Source organism: Laccaria bicolor, genomic scaffold (genome assembly GCF_000143565.1).
Source record: "Laccaria bicolor S238N-H82 LACBIscaffold_6 genomic scaffold, whole genome shotgun sequence".
Lineage (NCBI taxonomy): Eukaryota > Fungi > Basidiomycota > Agaricomycetes > Agaricales > Hydnangiaceae > Laccaria > Laccaria bicolor.
In genome coordinates, this window is record NW_001889877.1 from 1,375,753 (window position 1) to 1,393,157 (window position 17,405).

At 44.1% G+C, this 17,405-nt stretch overlaps 2 protein-coding genes across 2 annotated transcripts; one reads left to right on the plus strand and one right to left on the minus strand.

Annotated features, from left to right (window-relative positions):
• Window positions 1-106: 106 nt before the first annotated feature.
• LACBIDRAFT_315859 (uncharacterized protein) lies at window positions 107-1,023 on the minus strand (the record flags this gene model as incomplete). The annotated part of the gene is made up of 2 exons (XM_001878525.1): window positions 107-232; window positions 286-1,023. 2 exons carry the CDS (start codon window positions 1,021-1,023, stop codon window positions 107-109), a joined length of 864 nt encoding a protein of 287 aa, XP_001878560.1.
• Window positions 1,024-9,974: 8,951 nt separating this feature from the next.
• LACBIDRAFT_324888 (uncharacterized protein) lies at window positions 9,975-10,898 on the plus strand (the record flags this gene model as incomplete). Its single annotated transcript, XM_001878162.1, has 1 exon — window positions 9,975-10,898. One exon carries the CDS (start codon window positions 9,975-9,977, stop codon window positions 10,896-10,898), a length of 924 nt encoding a protein of 307 aa, XP_001878197.1.
• Between the last annotated feature and the right edge of the window lie 6,507 nt (window positions 10,899-17,405).

The following is a 17,405-nucleotide window of genomic DNA, read 5'->3' on the forward strand; positions in this document are numbered from 1 at the left end:
CGAACGAGGAAATACAACTGGTAACCGGATTGCACCTATGAGTCGCGCGTATAAACTACTTGTACAGGGTGGTTATTTGTTCTTGGGAATATACTTCTTTAAGGCCCTACTTGGGCCCTACGTGAAGTTGGAGAGCTGCGGGAAGAAACTCCTGAGCGAGCGCCGCACTAACATTTGTTATGGCGAGGCTCGTCTTCGACTCGATTGTGTTCACTTTGTATCTGGCCAAGGACTATAGGGATAGAAATTGGAATAGACGAAGCCATGTGCCAACTGCGTGCTTACCTTGACTCTGTCGCCGACTATGTCCTCGATCCTGAAGAACTTATTCCAGTCACTACGTGTTTCCGGGGCCTTGGCGATCGATCCTTCGGGATTGTCGCTGCCGATAGCGAATACCGCCTCGTATATCATCAACGTTGTGCGGATGGTAGTGACAATATCAACGTCGACGGCGGTTCCAGGAGGCAACGTCGCGTTGGCCGTGTCCTGGCTTGTCACGCTATCGGTCTGCGAATTGGCCTGGGTGTTCGTCGTATCGAAGCTTGCAGTGACATTAAAGGTGAAGCCTTCAATGTTCATCCCTGTGGAGATGGAGAGGGAGGACTTCTGAGACGCGGTAATGGTGACGTTTTTCTGAGCGGATTTTCCGTACGTGGTGGAGAACTGAATAGGAATAGGAGAGTTTCTGTTGTCCCAAACATCGTGCTTGTTTGTCGTAGAAGTCGTAGTATCGGTAAGGGTTTCAACCAACTTAGGCGCTTGCAACATATAAGTGTATGTCGCATGTCCCTGTTTAGCAAGATCGATGCCAAAAAAATTCCAATCGTTGGCACTATGACTTCTCTGCACTCCCGTGCAATCATTGAAGCTGAATGCGTTATCAGTGTTTCCCTCAGCCCAAGAATCTTTACCGCCGAGATGTGCCGTTAGGTTAAGCCAACCCTGCAGGTCGATCCCGGTGGCCTCTAATTCTTCGTGGGTTGTCAGATGGCCCGTTGCGAGGATATTTTTGGAAGCCATCCTGCGGTCAGCATATCATTTAAGCGTTCGTCGACCCAGTGAAGGAAAAAAAATTCGTACGTGGTCTTGTGCTTGGGAGGGCCAGAGGGGGTATGATTACTTGTCCTGCTTCTAAATAGAGGTCGTGAACAAGAGATAACGCACTGAAGGGCTTTAGTAGTCTTGGAAAGCCGTTAGCCATCAAGTATGGACTTGATATACATTGCTGCCCAATCGTGAATAAGAGATAATGCCTGAAGGGTGGTCTTGGCAAGCCGTTAGCCATCAAGTATGGACTTAATATACGTTGCTGCCCAATCGTGAATAAGTAAGAGATAACGCCTGAAGGGTGGTCTTGGCAAGCCGTTAGCCATCAAGTATGGACTGAATGTACTTGTATGTGCCAGCTGCCCGATTGTGAATAAGGGATAACACCTGAAGGGCCACTGAAGGGTTCAAGTAGTGAAAGCCGTTAGCCGTCAAGTATGGACTCAATGCCCGTTCGTGAACAAGAGTCAACACCTGAAGGCCCACTGAAGGGCTTAAGAGTCTTGGCAAGCCATTGGAGCAGTCGCCACTGACCCAGTCTGTTATCTATAATTGACTTACTCGTGATAGGAGTCTATCCGAATCTCTATTTACGCAGTCCGTGCCTGAAGTTTATCGCCGCAGTCATGACACGGGGCCAAAAAAATAAATGGATGTGACATGGGACGTCTGAATTGCAGGAAATGCAGTAGTATTTACGGAAACTTAGAGGAATGCACATTCTCACTCAAGGTTTCCCCACCAACATTATCCAAGTAACTGATTCATCAGCGCAAGAGGGACACATCAATGGTACCCTCATTCTCCAAATTTCGGCGGTCTTGTAGTTAAAAACAACGCCCGCGTGGATGTCCTTTAAGAACTGAACGTTCTCTCCAGAACCGGCATAGCCGAAGGCCTGAGTCTGGCTCCTGAATTTGTGGTTTCGATCAAAGAGCAATAAATAACCCACAACCTGACAGAACCGGCGCCTGTCGAAACAGAGACAACCTCATTCTCCTCACCTAAGGCATGACACTGATTAGTGATCGGGGCCTTCTACAGTCGCGGACAGCCAAAGTCAACTAATTTTGTGATCGTGATGTGAGGACCCTGCACAACCTTCAATAGTACTTTTTATTGCAGAAACGTGAAGATTACAGTGCTTTGCACTGCCGTCTGCACAACGGAATTTGGAAAACCTGTTTGTATGTGTTTTACCGTGACTGCAACAAATCGGGGAGAAACAGACCACTTCATCCAACAAGGCCTAAAAATTACTTGTGATGAGAGATGACGCCCACCATGCCAAATGATGATCCGTGTGCGCATCGCATCTGATACATATGGCGCCACGGGAGTTGGTTGTGTGCTCAGATCTGGTTCTAATGCGTGACAATCTGTGACGAATACACAAAACCAAACAGAGTTTTCGAAACTTCCTTGTGCAGACGGCAATGCAAAGCACTGTAGGACTCAATGCTTCGATTTCCACGAGCCGATTTTTCAAAATCGATGAAATGAGAAATTTTACCCCCAAAATATTGGCCGGCCCTCAAATGGACCCCTAAAACCATGAAAAATAGCGCAATCGACCCTTTTTTTAGTTCTGCATCTGATCCTGGACTTTGGGAAAATTCTGATGAGCCGTTGTTGTAGAAAAAAATGATTTTAAACTACCTAAAATGGCAATTCAGGGTCTTCCCACCCCCATGGACCCTCAATGAACCCTGTCCTTTTGACCCCCCTCCTCTTCCCACCTTTAGCAGATTGTATATTACTGATTTCCAATCAGAATTACAATGTTTGGCAAGTGCCACTAAATTTTTTGGTCACCTCCAGCATTGGGAACTGGGTCTTAAGAGCCGCTGAGGAGCCTTACCGGATGACAAAAGTAGTCCAAAATTTTGGCCAACCCAATTTCTCGTGGGAAAAACTTCAAAGAGGTGTTTTTTGACATATTTTCACATCCTGCGTTTGAATCTGAAGTCAGAATGTCAAAATATTTAGTTCTTCCTGAGATATCAACTTGGTTGACTTTGGCTGTCTGCGACTGTAAGGCCAATTCTTTGGCAATGGGTAATTGGCCTTCAAGGCCTTGGTCGCTTGGCGCTGTTACCTATAAATAGATCAGAATCACATCGAGATCTGTACGAAAGTGCCGTTAAACACTGAAAGTGCAGCAAGCACTAAATAGTATCAGACAGACGGCAGTGCGGTCTTTGCGCACTCTGGATCAATATACCACAAAAAATTGCAAAACCTGCACTTACATAATGTTTTATATGCTATGGTCTCTGTGGCTGGCCTCTGGTCAGTTCTTCACAGAGACAAACCTTTTGGAGTGGATTTTAAATCCAAAATTGAGAGGAGCGCGGCCCAGCGCCTCACACTTCTCACGCTGCCAGTCTAAGAATAGGTATTGGTTATGATCTTGATTCTTTGCTTCGATCCGACAGCTGCCTTGATGGCGCTTGCCACTACTTCTTTCCACACCATCACCGACATCCTCCTCATTTTACTTATGTTGAACCATCATCGTCCTTCAATTCTCACCATCTGTCTGGAACTATGACATTGGGACAATGGACTGAGTATGTGACAGTGAGTTGCAAATATACAATATAATTGAATGCTACTTTTCATCTGAATTCCCTCAAGTTTACAAAATGTTGCTGTTACAGACTCTTTCTTTTACATAAACATGCACATACAGACACTTACATAACTCCTAAGATGTATCTAGACCATACTGGACAGTTCTAGACACACACTCCATTCAGATTCCTTTTTATGACTCATATGACTCTTATAGACTAGATACGACTCATATGACTCTACATAAGTCATACAAACTCATACCTCTGACTCATACTTGACTCATACCCTTAGTATATAAGTAGGGTACGTTTCATTTGTATTTGGTAGCTTGAACCTAGGCAATCTAAGCTTAGTTCCTCCTCATCAGACCCTCAGAAACTAAGATTGCCCTCGAACTCTGTAGTCTTTCAACTTAGAGCCTCTTTGAAACCTCAATGATAAGTCTTCAACATGTTGAAGACTTAACACACATTTGACTTAATAGAAGTCAACGTATCATAGAACCTTGGACTGACCTTTGGGCACAAGGCTACTAGAACCTACCATGTTGCTTTAAGGGCTAAGCAAACATTGTAGTGACCCACTTTGTCTCAACGACGAGAACTGTGGTAGATGAATGAACGATTGAACTCGAAAGCTTAACATAACTGCCTGTTACGCTTAACAACTGTAACAAAAGGTTCAAGCTTATCCCAGAACAGAAGGCGCATCACTGCCCTCTACCCAAATCAGACACACTGGACAATGTAACAAAGGTTATACATCTTACCGAAGAGTATAGCACCAGAATCGAAGACGTTATAAGTCTCATCAGAGAATATAACAAAAGAATCAAAGACATCATCATATTGATAGAAGGCACATCAAACCCGCCTCCTACCTAAAGAAATCATGGCTGCTCGAAGAGAGTCAGACCATTGGACACTACGAGCACCAGCAGAAAGCTCAGACTCAGAACCCGAACCAAGAACCGACACCTTCACGTCCGGTGAAGAACAGTACAAAAGCGCAGACGAGGGTAGCAGTCCCCCTGCATCACAGACACCAGTAACAGGAACATCGACACCCGTATCAACAACAGAGAGATATAGATGAATAACAGGGTTAGGACCATTACCGTCACCCTTCAGCAGACGAACCACACCCAGAGGATCACCAGCGATCACCAGAACACCCAGTAGAAGCGTACAGCCACTATTAGGACCAATCATCCCGACATTGACATTTATGCCAATAGATTTAGCCAGTTTAGATATCACACCTACCAACGAAAGAACCGAAGCAGTTGAACAGTTCAACACATTCACAATAAACCCGTACCCCGAGTCACCAGCAGCACCTGGAACTCCTAGACAGACCGACACACCGGTAGAACCCAAGAACCCGACAGAACCAAGACAAGAAATGGCCGACGCTGCCAACGCAAAAGGTGACCGATGCCGCGCACCTAAAGATTTTGATGGAAACGAAGACAAGTACAAAACTTGGCTTAGAACAATACAGACCTACATGGAGGTCAATGATCACTTGTTTAGCACCGACAAATGAAAGATCCAGTTTGCCCTCAGTTTTATGATCACAGGCAGAGCTGCCGACTGGGCAGAACACTTTACAGACACCCATACAAATACCGATGGAGTATTCACCACAGCATCAACATGGAAAGAATTTGTCCAATTGTTAAACGAGACATTTGACATCAGAAAGATGAAAGACAAAGCAAGAGTAGACCTCTCAATCCTCAAACATAAACCTGGACAGCATGAGCAGTACATTCTCGACTTTACCGCACTCGCCAGTCGAGCAGGATATGTTTTAACAGGAGACATGGAGAATCCGGTCCTCTCTCAGCTTTTCCTCAAACACTTAAATCCCTCATTACGGGAAAAGATCGAAACACAGAAAGAACCACCCAAGACACTTAAAGTCATCATAGAAGATGCTAGGAAATTCGACAAGTCGTATTATAAAAACCAAGCATGGAAGACGAAAGTTATGGGATGGCAACCAACTAGGAGCATGCCTTGTCAACTCCCTCGACCATCCTATACCCCCAGATCTCAAGATCCAGATGCCATGGATATTGACAGATTAACTATCGAAGAACGGAACAAATACATGAAGAAAGGGAAATGTTTCCAATGCGGACAGACAGGGCACGTGTCTCGCAACCACACAACCAATCCTGCCCTTAACACTGGAAAAGGAAGTACGTCCAATTCTAGAAAACCTGCCACTCCCTATAAGGCTATAATGCCACTGCTGAACAAGAACGCCACACAGAAAGTCCGTGCTATCATGGCAGGACTCGATGACAAAGAATTAGAAGAAGCAAAAGTTGCTTTTATAGAATCTTTGGATAAAAGTCCAAATGAACCAGCCAAAGAAGAATCAGACGATGAAGACGAAAACAAGGGTTTTCAGTAAGAAGGCTAGCAACAACGTCTAGACCTTGTAAACAACTTTCTATTAAAGCTCTTAGAATTTGAAGTGTACCTAAGGACGATTTGAAATCAATGCACGTTAACACAGCAATTATTAATGGAAAGAAAATCGTTGAAACAAAAGCACTTATCGACAGTGGCACTCAAGGAATTTTTATGGACGAACGATTCGTGAAAGAACACAGACTCCCGCTCTTGAGATTAGATAAGGAAATCCAAATCTCAAACATAGACGAAAGTCTGAACAAGAATGGTCCTATTAGGTTCTATACCCGACTCCCGACAAAAATTGACAGAAAAGTAAATTCCACCCGATTTTTAATTTCCAACTTAGGAAAAGAAGACGTAATCCTCGGATTACCATGGTTAGACAGAATTAATCCCAAAGTAAACTGGACAAAGAAGACCATCAAGATTATCCCAGACAGGATAAAGAAACTGAACATACGACAAGCCGTAGATCGAGAAATCCAGATTCTAAAGATAGAATCAGAACACAAGAAGATGAAGTCAAAAGAAGCTTTCGCAGATCAGTTGCGAAAAATCCCTGACAGAAGAAACAAAAGGAAGAGATCAGCGGTCTCTATTGAAGAGATACCCAATGAAGACGCAACCCCAAAGTTTGAAAGATTAGCAGATGACGAAGAAGCCATTCTCATAGCTGTGAATGAACTTCCGGATCAATACGAAGACATGCCGGCCCTAGTACCTGACACAGAAGATGATGAAGAAAACAAATCAGAAGGAGATCTTGTCACCGCATATCTCCAAGAAGAAACCGTAACGACATCCGAACCAGAGAAAGAAGAACCCCTGAATCAACCTATTCAGATTGATTCAGATATAGCAATCAGAGCCAAGACATCCATATTGCAGAGTCTTGCACATAAGGAAGAAACGAAAGAAGAGAAGACTTTCGAGGATTTAGTCCCGAAAGAATACCACCAATTCTGATCAGTATTCGAAATGAAAGCATCAGAACGCTTTCCTGAATCAAGACCATGGGATCATAGAATCGATCTTAAACCAGACTTCGTACTGAAGAGATCGAAACTCTACCCATTAGGACAGAAAGAAGAAGAAGAAATGAACAAATTCATCAATGAAAACCTAAAGAAAGGTTTTATCAAACCGTCAAATTCACCTCAGGCTTCACCTTTCTTTTTCGTATCAAAGAAAGACAGCAAAGCGCTGAGACCCTGTCAAGATTATCATTATCTAAACGATTACACAGTCAAGAACGCATATCCCCTCCCATCTATCGACGATCTCCTAAACAAGCTTCAAGGAGCCACAGTCTTCACGAAGCTAGATATCCGATGGGGATATAACAACGTCTGAATTAAACAGGGTGACGAATGGAAAGGTGCCTTCATCACTAAAAGGGGACTATTCGAACCAACAGTAATGTTCTTTGGAATGACCAATTCACCCGCGACATTCCAAGCCATGATGAATGACTATTTCGTCGATATGATCGCCCAAGGATGGGTTTTGATCTATCTCGATGATATTCTCATATTCTTCAGAGACCCCAGACATCAGCATGGATGAACCGAGAAAGTTCTAACAAGGTCAGAAGAAAAGGATTTGTTCCTTAAACCAGAGAAATGTGTTTTCAACACAAAAGAAGTCAAATACCTAGGTTTCATCATAAGGCCGAATGAAATCTCCATGGACCCGACAAAGTTAGCTGGAATTCAAGATTGGATTCCACCAAAGAACATAAAAGGTGTCAGATCATTTTTAGGATTCGGCAACTTCTACCGAAGATTTATTAGCAACTATGCAGAAACTGCCAAACCCCTGAATGAACTCACTAAAAAAACAAAAGTTTTCAAATGGTCACAAGAATGTCAGACAGCCTTTGATAACTTAAAGAAGAAGTTTCTAGAAAAACCCATTCTAATCATCCCTGATTCAACAAAACCGTTCTATGTTGAATCAGATGCATCCAAATGGGATACAGGAGCTGTTCTCCGACAAAGAGATACGAACGGAGATTTGAAACCATGCGGTTACATTTCTCACAGTTTTACCCAGACAGAAAGGAACTACGACATATACAACAGAGAACTTCTAGGCATCATACGAGCCCTAGAAACATGGAGACACTTTCTAGAAGAAAGTCCACACCCCATAACAGTATTTTCAGATCACAAGAATCTGACATACTTCCGAAAGACACAGAAACTAAACCGCTGACAGGCCAGATGGAGTTTATACCTATCAAGGTTTAATCTTCAACTCATTCATGTTCCTGGATCAAGAATGATCCAATCCGATGCCCAATCCAGACAACCAGATCATGTCCCTGATAACGACGATGATAATGAAAACCTTGTCTTACTCCCAGACAAGATATTCATTAATCTTATTAATGTTGAACTCGCAAAAATGATCAAGTCAACAACAGCCTCAGACGAACTAGTAAAGAACATATCAAATGTTCTTTCCATGAAAGGAATTCCGCCGATTAAGTCAAGCCTTTCCGATTGGAAAATAGAAGATGGAAAACTTTTCTATCAAGACCAATGCTACATCCCCGATAGTAATGAAATACAGAAACTCATCGTACAAGAGTTTCACGACTCACCAATGACCAGACACCCTGGAAGAGACAGCACATTAGAAATGGTGCAAAGACATTACTGGTGGCCAAGATTACGCCACTTTGTATACGAATATGTTGCAGGATGCGCCACGTGTCAACAAAACAAAATTAACACACATCCGACGCAACTGCCGACGCAACCAATTAAATCCACAGCGACACGACCCTTTCAGATGATATCACAGGATTTTATATCAGGATTACCAAAGACAAAACGAGGCTATGACCACATAATGGTCGTGGTAGACCATGGCCTTACAAAGGGGGTAATTTTTATCCCAACCAACAAAGAATTGACCGCCTTAGAAGCCGCTGAACTTCATTTTGATCATACCTTCAAACAATTTGGAATACCAGATGACATCATATCCAACTGAGATCCCCTTTTCGTTTCAAAAACCTATTGAGGTTTAATGAAACTTTGTGGAATCAAACAACGAATCAGTACAGCATACCACCCCGAGACAGACGGAGAAACAGAACGAGTTAATCGGGAACTCGAACTGTACCTCAGAATATTCTGCAAAAGGATTCCAGAAGAATGGGACAAGAACCTTTCTATCGCCGAATTCTCATACAATGGACGACCCCATTCTGTTACAAAACAAACCCCATTCTACCTCATGTTAGGATGTGAACCTACTGGAGTCCCAGTAGCATTCTCAAAGACAAATGTCCCTGCAGTCGAAAAGAGATTATCAGAACTCTTAAAAGAAAGAGATAATGCTTGAGCCGCACATGAACTGGCACAACAAGCTCAAATTAAATGATCCAAGAAGAACTCTCCTCATTTAGCAAAGGAGACTTAGTATGGTTAGATGGACGACACCTTAACAAAGGTCATAAGTTCCCAAAGATAGACTCATTATGCAAAGAACCCTTCAAGATTGAAGAAATCATGGGACCAGTAATGTACAAACTTCGACTTGCACCCCAATGGAAGATACATAATGTTTTCCATGGAAAACTTCTCACCCTGTATCGCGAAACTGATGTTCACGGAAAGAACTTCCCTGAACCCCCTCCTGACCTTATCAAAGGAGAAGAGGAATACAAAGTAGATTCAATCAGAGATCACAGGAAACGAGGCAAAAGATACCACTATCTAGTGGAGTGGAAAGGATATTCTGACGAAACATGGGAACCAGAAAGCAATTTGAAGAATGCTTCCGAGATTCTCAAAGACTATAAGAAGAGAAAGAATCTTCAGTAGAATCCTCAGACAATCGTCTAAACTCGCAATCAAGCCAACCAGCTTTCTTTGCAACCAACCCTCCTCTCTAAACATGTATGCTTCCCTCTTCAACTCTGAATCTTTTCTTGCTGCCACCCTCTTCATTGAATGTCTCGTTCAAAAAGAAGAACACATCTGCACTCTTATCAAGACTTGTCAGGACAACTCCACCCTCTCCCTCCACCTCCACCTCATCTTAGAAGCCATTGCTACTGAGAAGCGCCTCGAGAGCAAATTGGGATACAAGGACGAAAACATCCTTAGTCTCCACCACATGGTAACCACCACCATCGCCGCTGCTATCCGACATGGTATCTTGAATACTATCAGAGACTGTGACAAGCTCCCCACTGTCCCCGACTATATCCCGAGCCATTTCGCGGGACAAGGAATCATACAGTACTTTGAAAAGTTCGACGCCGAAATCCACACTTACAGGAAGAAGTTCCCAACATCCCCTCGCATCACTACCTATCATCCTTACCGACACACCCCTACCCGCCACTGCTTGAAGTGCAAGAGGCTTGGCCACATTTGTAAGGATTGCAGCGATTACCAGTGCGGAGGATGCTTCTGGTGGGGACCAGGACATATTACCCCCAACTGCGAAAGGAAGAAAGAAGCCGACAAGGCATGGGAATGGGAGAAACGGATGAACGCTGCAGGATACGACATGAAGACAGGAGCACAGATGTGGAAAGAAAAGGTTTATAGTTGGACAGGAGTACCGATTCTCAGGAACGAAGATTGCAACACCCCCAGGAAGCAACCCAAGTTCGTCGACTTGGTCTCCCCTTTGCCACCTTCCTTACCATCAATGCCGCCTCTCTTCCCACCAACTCCACCATCATCTCCTCTCTATAATCCATATTCCCCTATGACCCACCCATCTCCTCTCTTTGACCTTGAGGACTTGGTCAGTGACTTCGACTCCATCACTTCTTCATCTAACAATATCGGTGATATTGAAGTTTAAATGGGGGGTAATGTTACAGACTCTTTCTTTTACATAAACATGCACATACAGACACTTACATAACTCCTAAGACGTATCTAGACCATACTGGACAGTTCTAGACATGCACTCCAGTCAGATTACTTTTTATGACTCATATGACTCTTATAGACTAGTACAACTCATATGACTCTACATAAGTCATACAAACTCATACCTCTGACTCATACTTGACTCATACCCTTAGTATATAAGTAGGGTACGTTTCATTTGTATTTGGTAGCTTGAACCTAGGCAATCTAAGCTTAGTTCCTCCTCATCAGACCCTCAGAAACTAAGATCACCCTCGAACTCTGTAGTCTTTCGACTTAGAGCCTCTTTGAAACCTCAATGATAAGTCTTCAACATGTTGAAGACTTAACACACATTTGACTTAATAGAAGTCAACGTATCATAGAACCTTGGACTGACCTTTGGGTGCAAGGCTACTAGAACCTACCGTGTTGCTTTAAGGGCTAAGCAAACGTTGTAGTGACCCACTTTGTCTCAACGATGAGAACTGTGGTAGACGAATGAATGATTGAACTCGAAAGCTTAACATAACTGCCTGTTACGCTTAACAACCATAACAGTTGCATCCCACCTACGATGTGAATGTAGTCACTGCTGGTGGGGTGCATATTTCTACAATAATCCATATTCAAAGTTGTCGGGCAACGCGAATGACAGCCGCATCAGTGGTCAATATGCACTAATGCAGCCTACCATGGATGAGGTAATGTATCTATGGAGCGAGGTGCTTTCCCTCAAACATGACGGTTGGAAAAATCAGACAAGGTTTGCGGGAAGATAAATGGTGCTCAGTACACAAGGTGAGTTGTTGTCTCATCTCCGTTATCGATATCTCACCAAAGAGAATCACGCCATTTTAGAATTCGCTTGTCGATGTCAAATGCTCCGTTAATTGGCAAGTCTGACAGATATTTCAAAGTACGGATACTTGCATTTGGGCGGTATTGCTAGGTTTGGATGACCGGATAAACAAGCGAGGTTAGTTGTCATCCGTTGAACTCTACGGAACGGAGACTCAATGAATCAGTGTAGCAAATGATTCTTGTGTACACAAAGTTTGTAACTTGAAGCGCTTGTAGGTAAGGATGTCTTCGTGAGGGCGTCCACACCAGGCACGGTGTTATGTACTGATCGGCATCTCTGTTGTAGGTGAGTTCGTTCTTTCTCGCTGCTTGCGAAGTCGATCATTCAGTCTCTGCCTTACCATCCTGTAGGTTCTGTCATTCCAATCGCTCCAGGAAAAGTGGGTAACTTCGACATTATAAACAATGCCCAGATTTGACTGGTAGCTACCACTTACATCATGTACTCCTGAGCTGTACCATAGAAGTTCCTGCTTAGCTACCGTGAATGAAATGAAATGAATTTTCATTCATTCACGGCACCTGTTTCATTCTAGATAATTTATTCTGTTTCATTCATTCCTGGCGACTGTTTCATTTTTTTCTTTCATTCCACCAGGGCAACTGTTTCATTCCTTGCTTCATTCTTCTCAGGTGCCTATTTCATTGTTAGAGCTGGGAAAATGATTATGTAATTGATACAAAATATTTAAGTGCCTTATTTGGCAACAGCATGCCTATCTCATTGTGTATTTGAGCCTCAAATGCAAAAGTACCCCCATATGGCCTCCCACACCACTGCAGTAGGGCACAACACATATCAGGCATAATTGTATATTATTTCCTTATTTGATGTGTGTTAAACATCGAAATTGTTGCCTGAAAGAATGAAACAAAAATGAAATAACTGCCTGGAAAGAATGAAATGAAAATTCCATGGCAATGAATGAATGAAAAAAATGAAACAGTTGCCAGGAATGAATGAAACGAAAGAATAAAGCAAAAAATGAAACAGTTGCCATGGTGGAATGAAATTAAAAAAATGAAAGAGTCGCCAGGCATGAATGAAACAGAATAAATTGCATTCTTGTCAGTAGAAATGAAGAAAAAATTGAGATGAAATGAAATGAAACAAAAAGTATTTCATTCTCGACGGCAATGAATGAGAATGACTTGGAATGAAACAGGTGCCGTGAATGAATGAAAATTCATTTCATTTCATTCACGGTAGTTAAGCAGGAACTTCTATGGTACATGCCAGGTTTTACATGATGTAAATGGCAGCTACTAGTGCAGATTTTGAAAAGTTGACTGCTTCATTTTAACGACCCACAGGCGTTCAACAAATCGAAATTCACAATTGAGGAGGCCAGGTTCCATGACGATTTCTTCACTTCAGAGTCGTCTTTAGTTAGTGTTGATCTGTAGAAGGCAAAGATGCAGAAAGATATCCTGCATCCGTTGAGAGTAGATCAGCCTTTCTAAACAAGGTTAAGGAAGTATTTTGTTATTTAGATTGCAATGAGATACTTTTCAAACTTGGAGATTATTGAAACACGAGCTTGTTTCCAGCAGTCAGTTCCCTTCTTAAAACTTGAAGATCCAATAAATTAGTCAGAAGAATTAAACTATTCTACCAAATGAATTTATAACGACACCCCTCGCGGTGGTTGTTTGATAACTTGTCAAAGGTGCCCCTGTTCAAACATGAAATCATCTTCAACTCTCAGGTTCAGTCAGACTTTTACTTTTTTTTACCCTTTTAAAAAACTGCCTATCTCAAGTTGTTTCAGCGATGTCACTCTATGATTTTATAGAATGATAGAATATTTCACTCAGAATTGAGTGTGCTACATGGATTGTAAGTTTTTATTCCCTGGCCTGAACACCTACCTCATCACGTGTTTTTGTACTAATTGTAGGCATGTGACCTAATGTTTGTTTATGCTGTCAGTGTCTAGGTCTCTATCTCCGCCCACAAATGACAATTCCACCCCACAGCAAATACCTGCTCCATCAGGCTCCATCGCACTGGGCTCCTCCCTTTCCTCCTCTCTACTCGCCAATCCTTCGCGAAACCCCAAAGCAGTGCTGATGGTTTAGCGCCAAGTCGGCGGATATGAAATTACTGGCATTCTCTCCACCTCTCGATCTCGATTTCGGACGTGATATCAGTTGAGGAATTCACGGTGGAGGGACCTTCTGATGCCCTTGTGTCGTCAAGAGACCTCGAGAGCTGACAGACATTTCCAGAAAATGAGCAAGTGAGTGGTACCAGATTAATGCAACTGCAGTAACTCAACTTTTACCCTCTTTCCCAGACTTGAGCACCTCACCTGAAGCACTGCGAACATCACTCACCAAGCCCCTCCTGCTGTACCAGCCATTTCTGAGTGTGCACCAACACCAAACCGCACCTGGAAAACAGGCAACAATTCACAACAGTGGATGCCCATGCCCCACCTGCCTGACAAGTGTTGACACCATCAGATGCCCCAGTTCCCCCTGCCTCTTGTCATTTGGAAACACCTGCGACTGTCATTCCCCAAAGCCCGAGCTTCTGCGGAATATCCCCTTTTGTTCATTCCCCAACGCAGGCTCTTTGTTGCCTCATAACCTGGGTCTCTCCTCTCCCAATCATCTGTTATGATGCCCCCCCCCTCTCATCATCGCTTTCTTTTGCTTTCCCCACCCCTCAATTCCCTGCATCCACCACTGGCCCACGTCAGACTTTCTGTGCCGTCACTTTGTGATATCTGTGGACTGCTGCTGCACTACCAATCACCAGCACCAGTGGTATGGCTGTAGGTGCGACAACATGCTTCACAAGCTACATATGCCTGGAGGCTGGATTCTCCGCTCATTCACCTAGTGCCCAATCAGTGGAATCAAGGGGTGGGGCATTCTGTATCAGCCTGATGTAGGCACAATGATGCTCCGGCACACCAGGACTTCGCTCTGTCACTCCCCAATGTCTGCGGACCGCTCCACTGCCAACCACTAGCTCCAATGGTACAGCTGTAGGCACGACGACATGTCTCATAGGCTTGTCATGGTGTTTTTTTTTTGGTAGGATCTATCGCCAACCACCTGGTGGGTTTTTGTGCAGTGATGCAACAGTCACACCCTGTTCACGCCAACGTGTCTACAACCATGTCACCACCCCTCCTGCTCCCTCACTCCCCTCCTTCCCCTCCCCATCACCCCTTCCCCTCCCTCCCTTCTCCATCACCCCCTCCATAACTCTCCACCCCTTCCTACCCCTTTCCTTCTCCCTGCCCCTTTTCTTCTCCATAGCCTGCTCCCCTTGTCCCCACCCCCTTGCCTTGTACCTCTCCTTCCTTAAATATAGATTGTATATAGTAAAATATGTTTTATGTCATTTTAAATACATTATAATTTGGTTTATTGACTTCAAATTTATTCTGAGTATTAAGTTGGTTATTAAGTCACATGACTTCAGCTGATCAGGACATGTACTGGTAAATTTACATGAGTTCAGAGGATTCCAGTGGAATTCCACTGGAATGACTGAATTCCTGCAGGAATAGGTGGGGCACTGTAAAGTACTGTTCACTAGTGAAGGGGTTTTAGTAGATGGTGTTGAAGTTGGTGTGTCGGGAAAATCAAAATTAGGAAATTTGTAGAGACATGAAGAGATCAGCACATACCAGTCTGTCACCTTTTCGGGGGGAAAATATGGCTCAGTAATCATTTATATTGTATTATGAGAATGATTACCATGATGTCTATTGACCATGGTGATTATTGCTGACAAGGGTGATTACCTGGTGAAAATGATCAACACCGTTGGCAAAAATTCTATGGGCTAATTTGGGGTCGTACATCATCCAATCAATTTGAATTGCAGTCATATGGAGGTAATGGAGAATAATGCAAAGAATAATTTTGTGATACATTTAAAATGTTGATATTTACATGCATCTACTAGGGTCCAGATGACTCTCAAATGTATGCCAAACATATGCAAGAACCTCTACCAATTTGTAATCCACATCTCCTCTGCACCAACTCAAAACTCCGCTAGGAAAAGGCTCAGCTCTGCTGAGTCTTTTCCCCTCGAGCCTCGCTCACCATCCATGGCAGCACCGCTTGCCCCTTGAGCTCTGCTCACCAATCATGGCTTTGACACCGATCTCTGACTCAGTGCCAAAGTTTGGCAGATGCTGGGTTAGGAGAAGTCATCGGTGTCGTTTCCATCTCCTGTGCTGGCTCTTTCTCTCAGACCACATCTACCCAGTACAGGTAAGCGCTCTGCGCTCTCTATCTTATGTGCCGCATACTCACCCAAATGAATAGTGATCTCTACCAAAAGGCTTCGCCTATCGTTTATTATAAACGCACTCCAATCACTTCTCATTTGGTGAGGCATCTATTCTATTGAGCATCGTTCATACTCTTACATCCTCTCTGGCTCAGACTTCGTCAGCCAGATTGTAAGAAGTGTTGTAAAGATTCCCTCCAGCTCAATACTCACTTACCGTGCCTCTCACAGAATCTCTTCAGATTTCTTTGGTATTCTGCTCAGTCCCCTCACCATCCAACCTCCTTTATTGAGTGACACCTCGCTTTTCGACTGCCCTACTCAACATCTCTCCTTCAATGACCGATGTTAGTGCTGAAGCAACTCGGCAGCGTGCTCAAGCTTTCGAGGCTATCGTTTCCGACATCATGGACGGATGGTCACCCCTCTCGGAATTCGGTAAACGCCTCCAAGATGCTGGTGCTTCCCCAGCCAAAGCTGAGGACTATTTGCAACAGCTCGCTCAACGCATCGAGCAGCAAAGGAAGGACAAAGACGCTGAGGGACAGTCGGAAACTCAGTCCAGCGAACAAGCGGTTCGAGAATCCACTCCTGAAGGCCTTGAGGAAGCAGAAGCAGTTGAGTTTCGTGCTCGACGCAAAGCACTCTTGGAGGAGGTACGCGTTCGAGAAGCAGCTGATCGTCGCACGGCAGTCGATACCGCCGCTTGGGCTGTTCTCAACACCAAGCTCTCTCGTTTGGCAGGCTCACAGGCCTCCAACAAAGCCACAACTCTTCTCTCCGCTGACGATCTTGCAAAACTGCTTGGAGTCGAACGTTCGGCTCCTCAATCCCTACCTGCCAGTGTCCTCACTCTTGCCCCACATCTGGCCGAGCTTTCCACGTCTTCCATATCCGATCCTCACATCGAGGAGACCTGGAAACTTTGTCAGGCAATTGGAACAGACAAGACCATTGACTCCCTTGTCAACCTTATGCAGGTGCAGCCGCTCACGGATCCCATCCCCCGTTCCATCTGGCGTTTGGTTATACAAGATCACTTCGTCGACTTCGAAAAGCTTTTTGCCTCGATGGACAAGGGGTATGACCACAATGACGAACCTCGTGACTTCGGTGGAGGTTACGCGCTCATTAAGAAGGAGCAAGTTTCGGCCAAGCATCCCCTCCGATCTGAGTCCGAATGGGCTCGAGTCTTCGGAGCTTGGAGCTCTGCGGTTGTGCTGGTCTATCGCCACCGCTCTTCGGAGCTTCAAGGGTATCAATGTATGGTCACTGATTTATTTCGTGCAGTGCCTCATGACCCATCAATTGCGATCGCTTTCGACATTG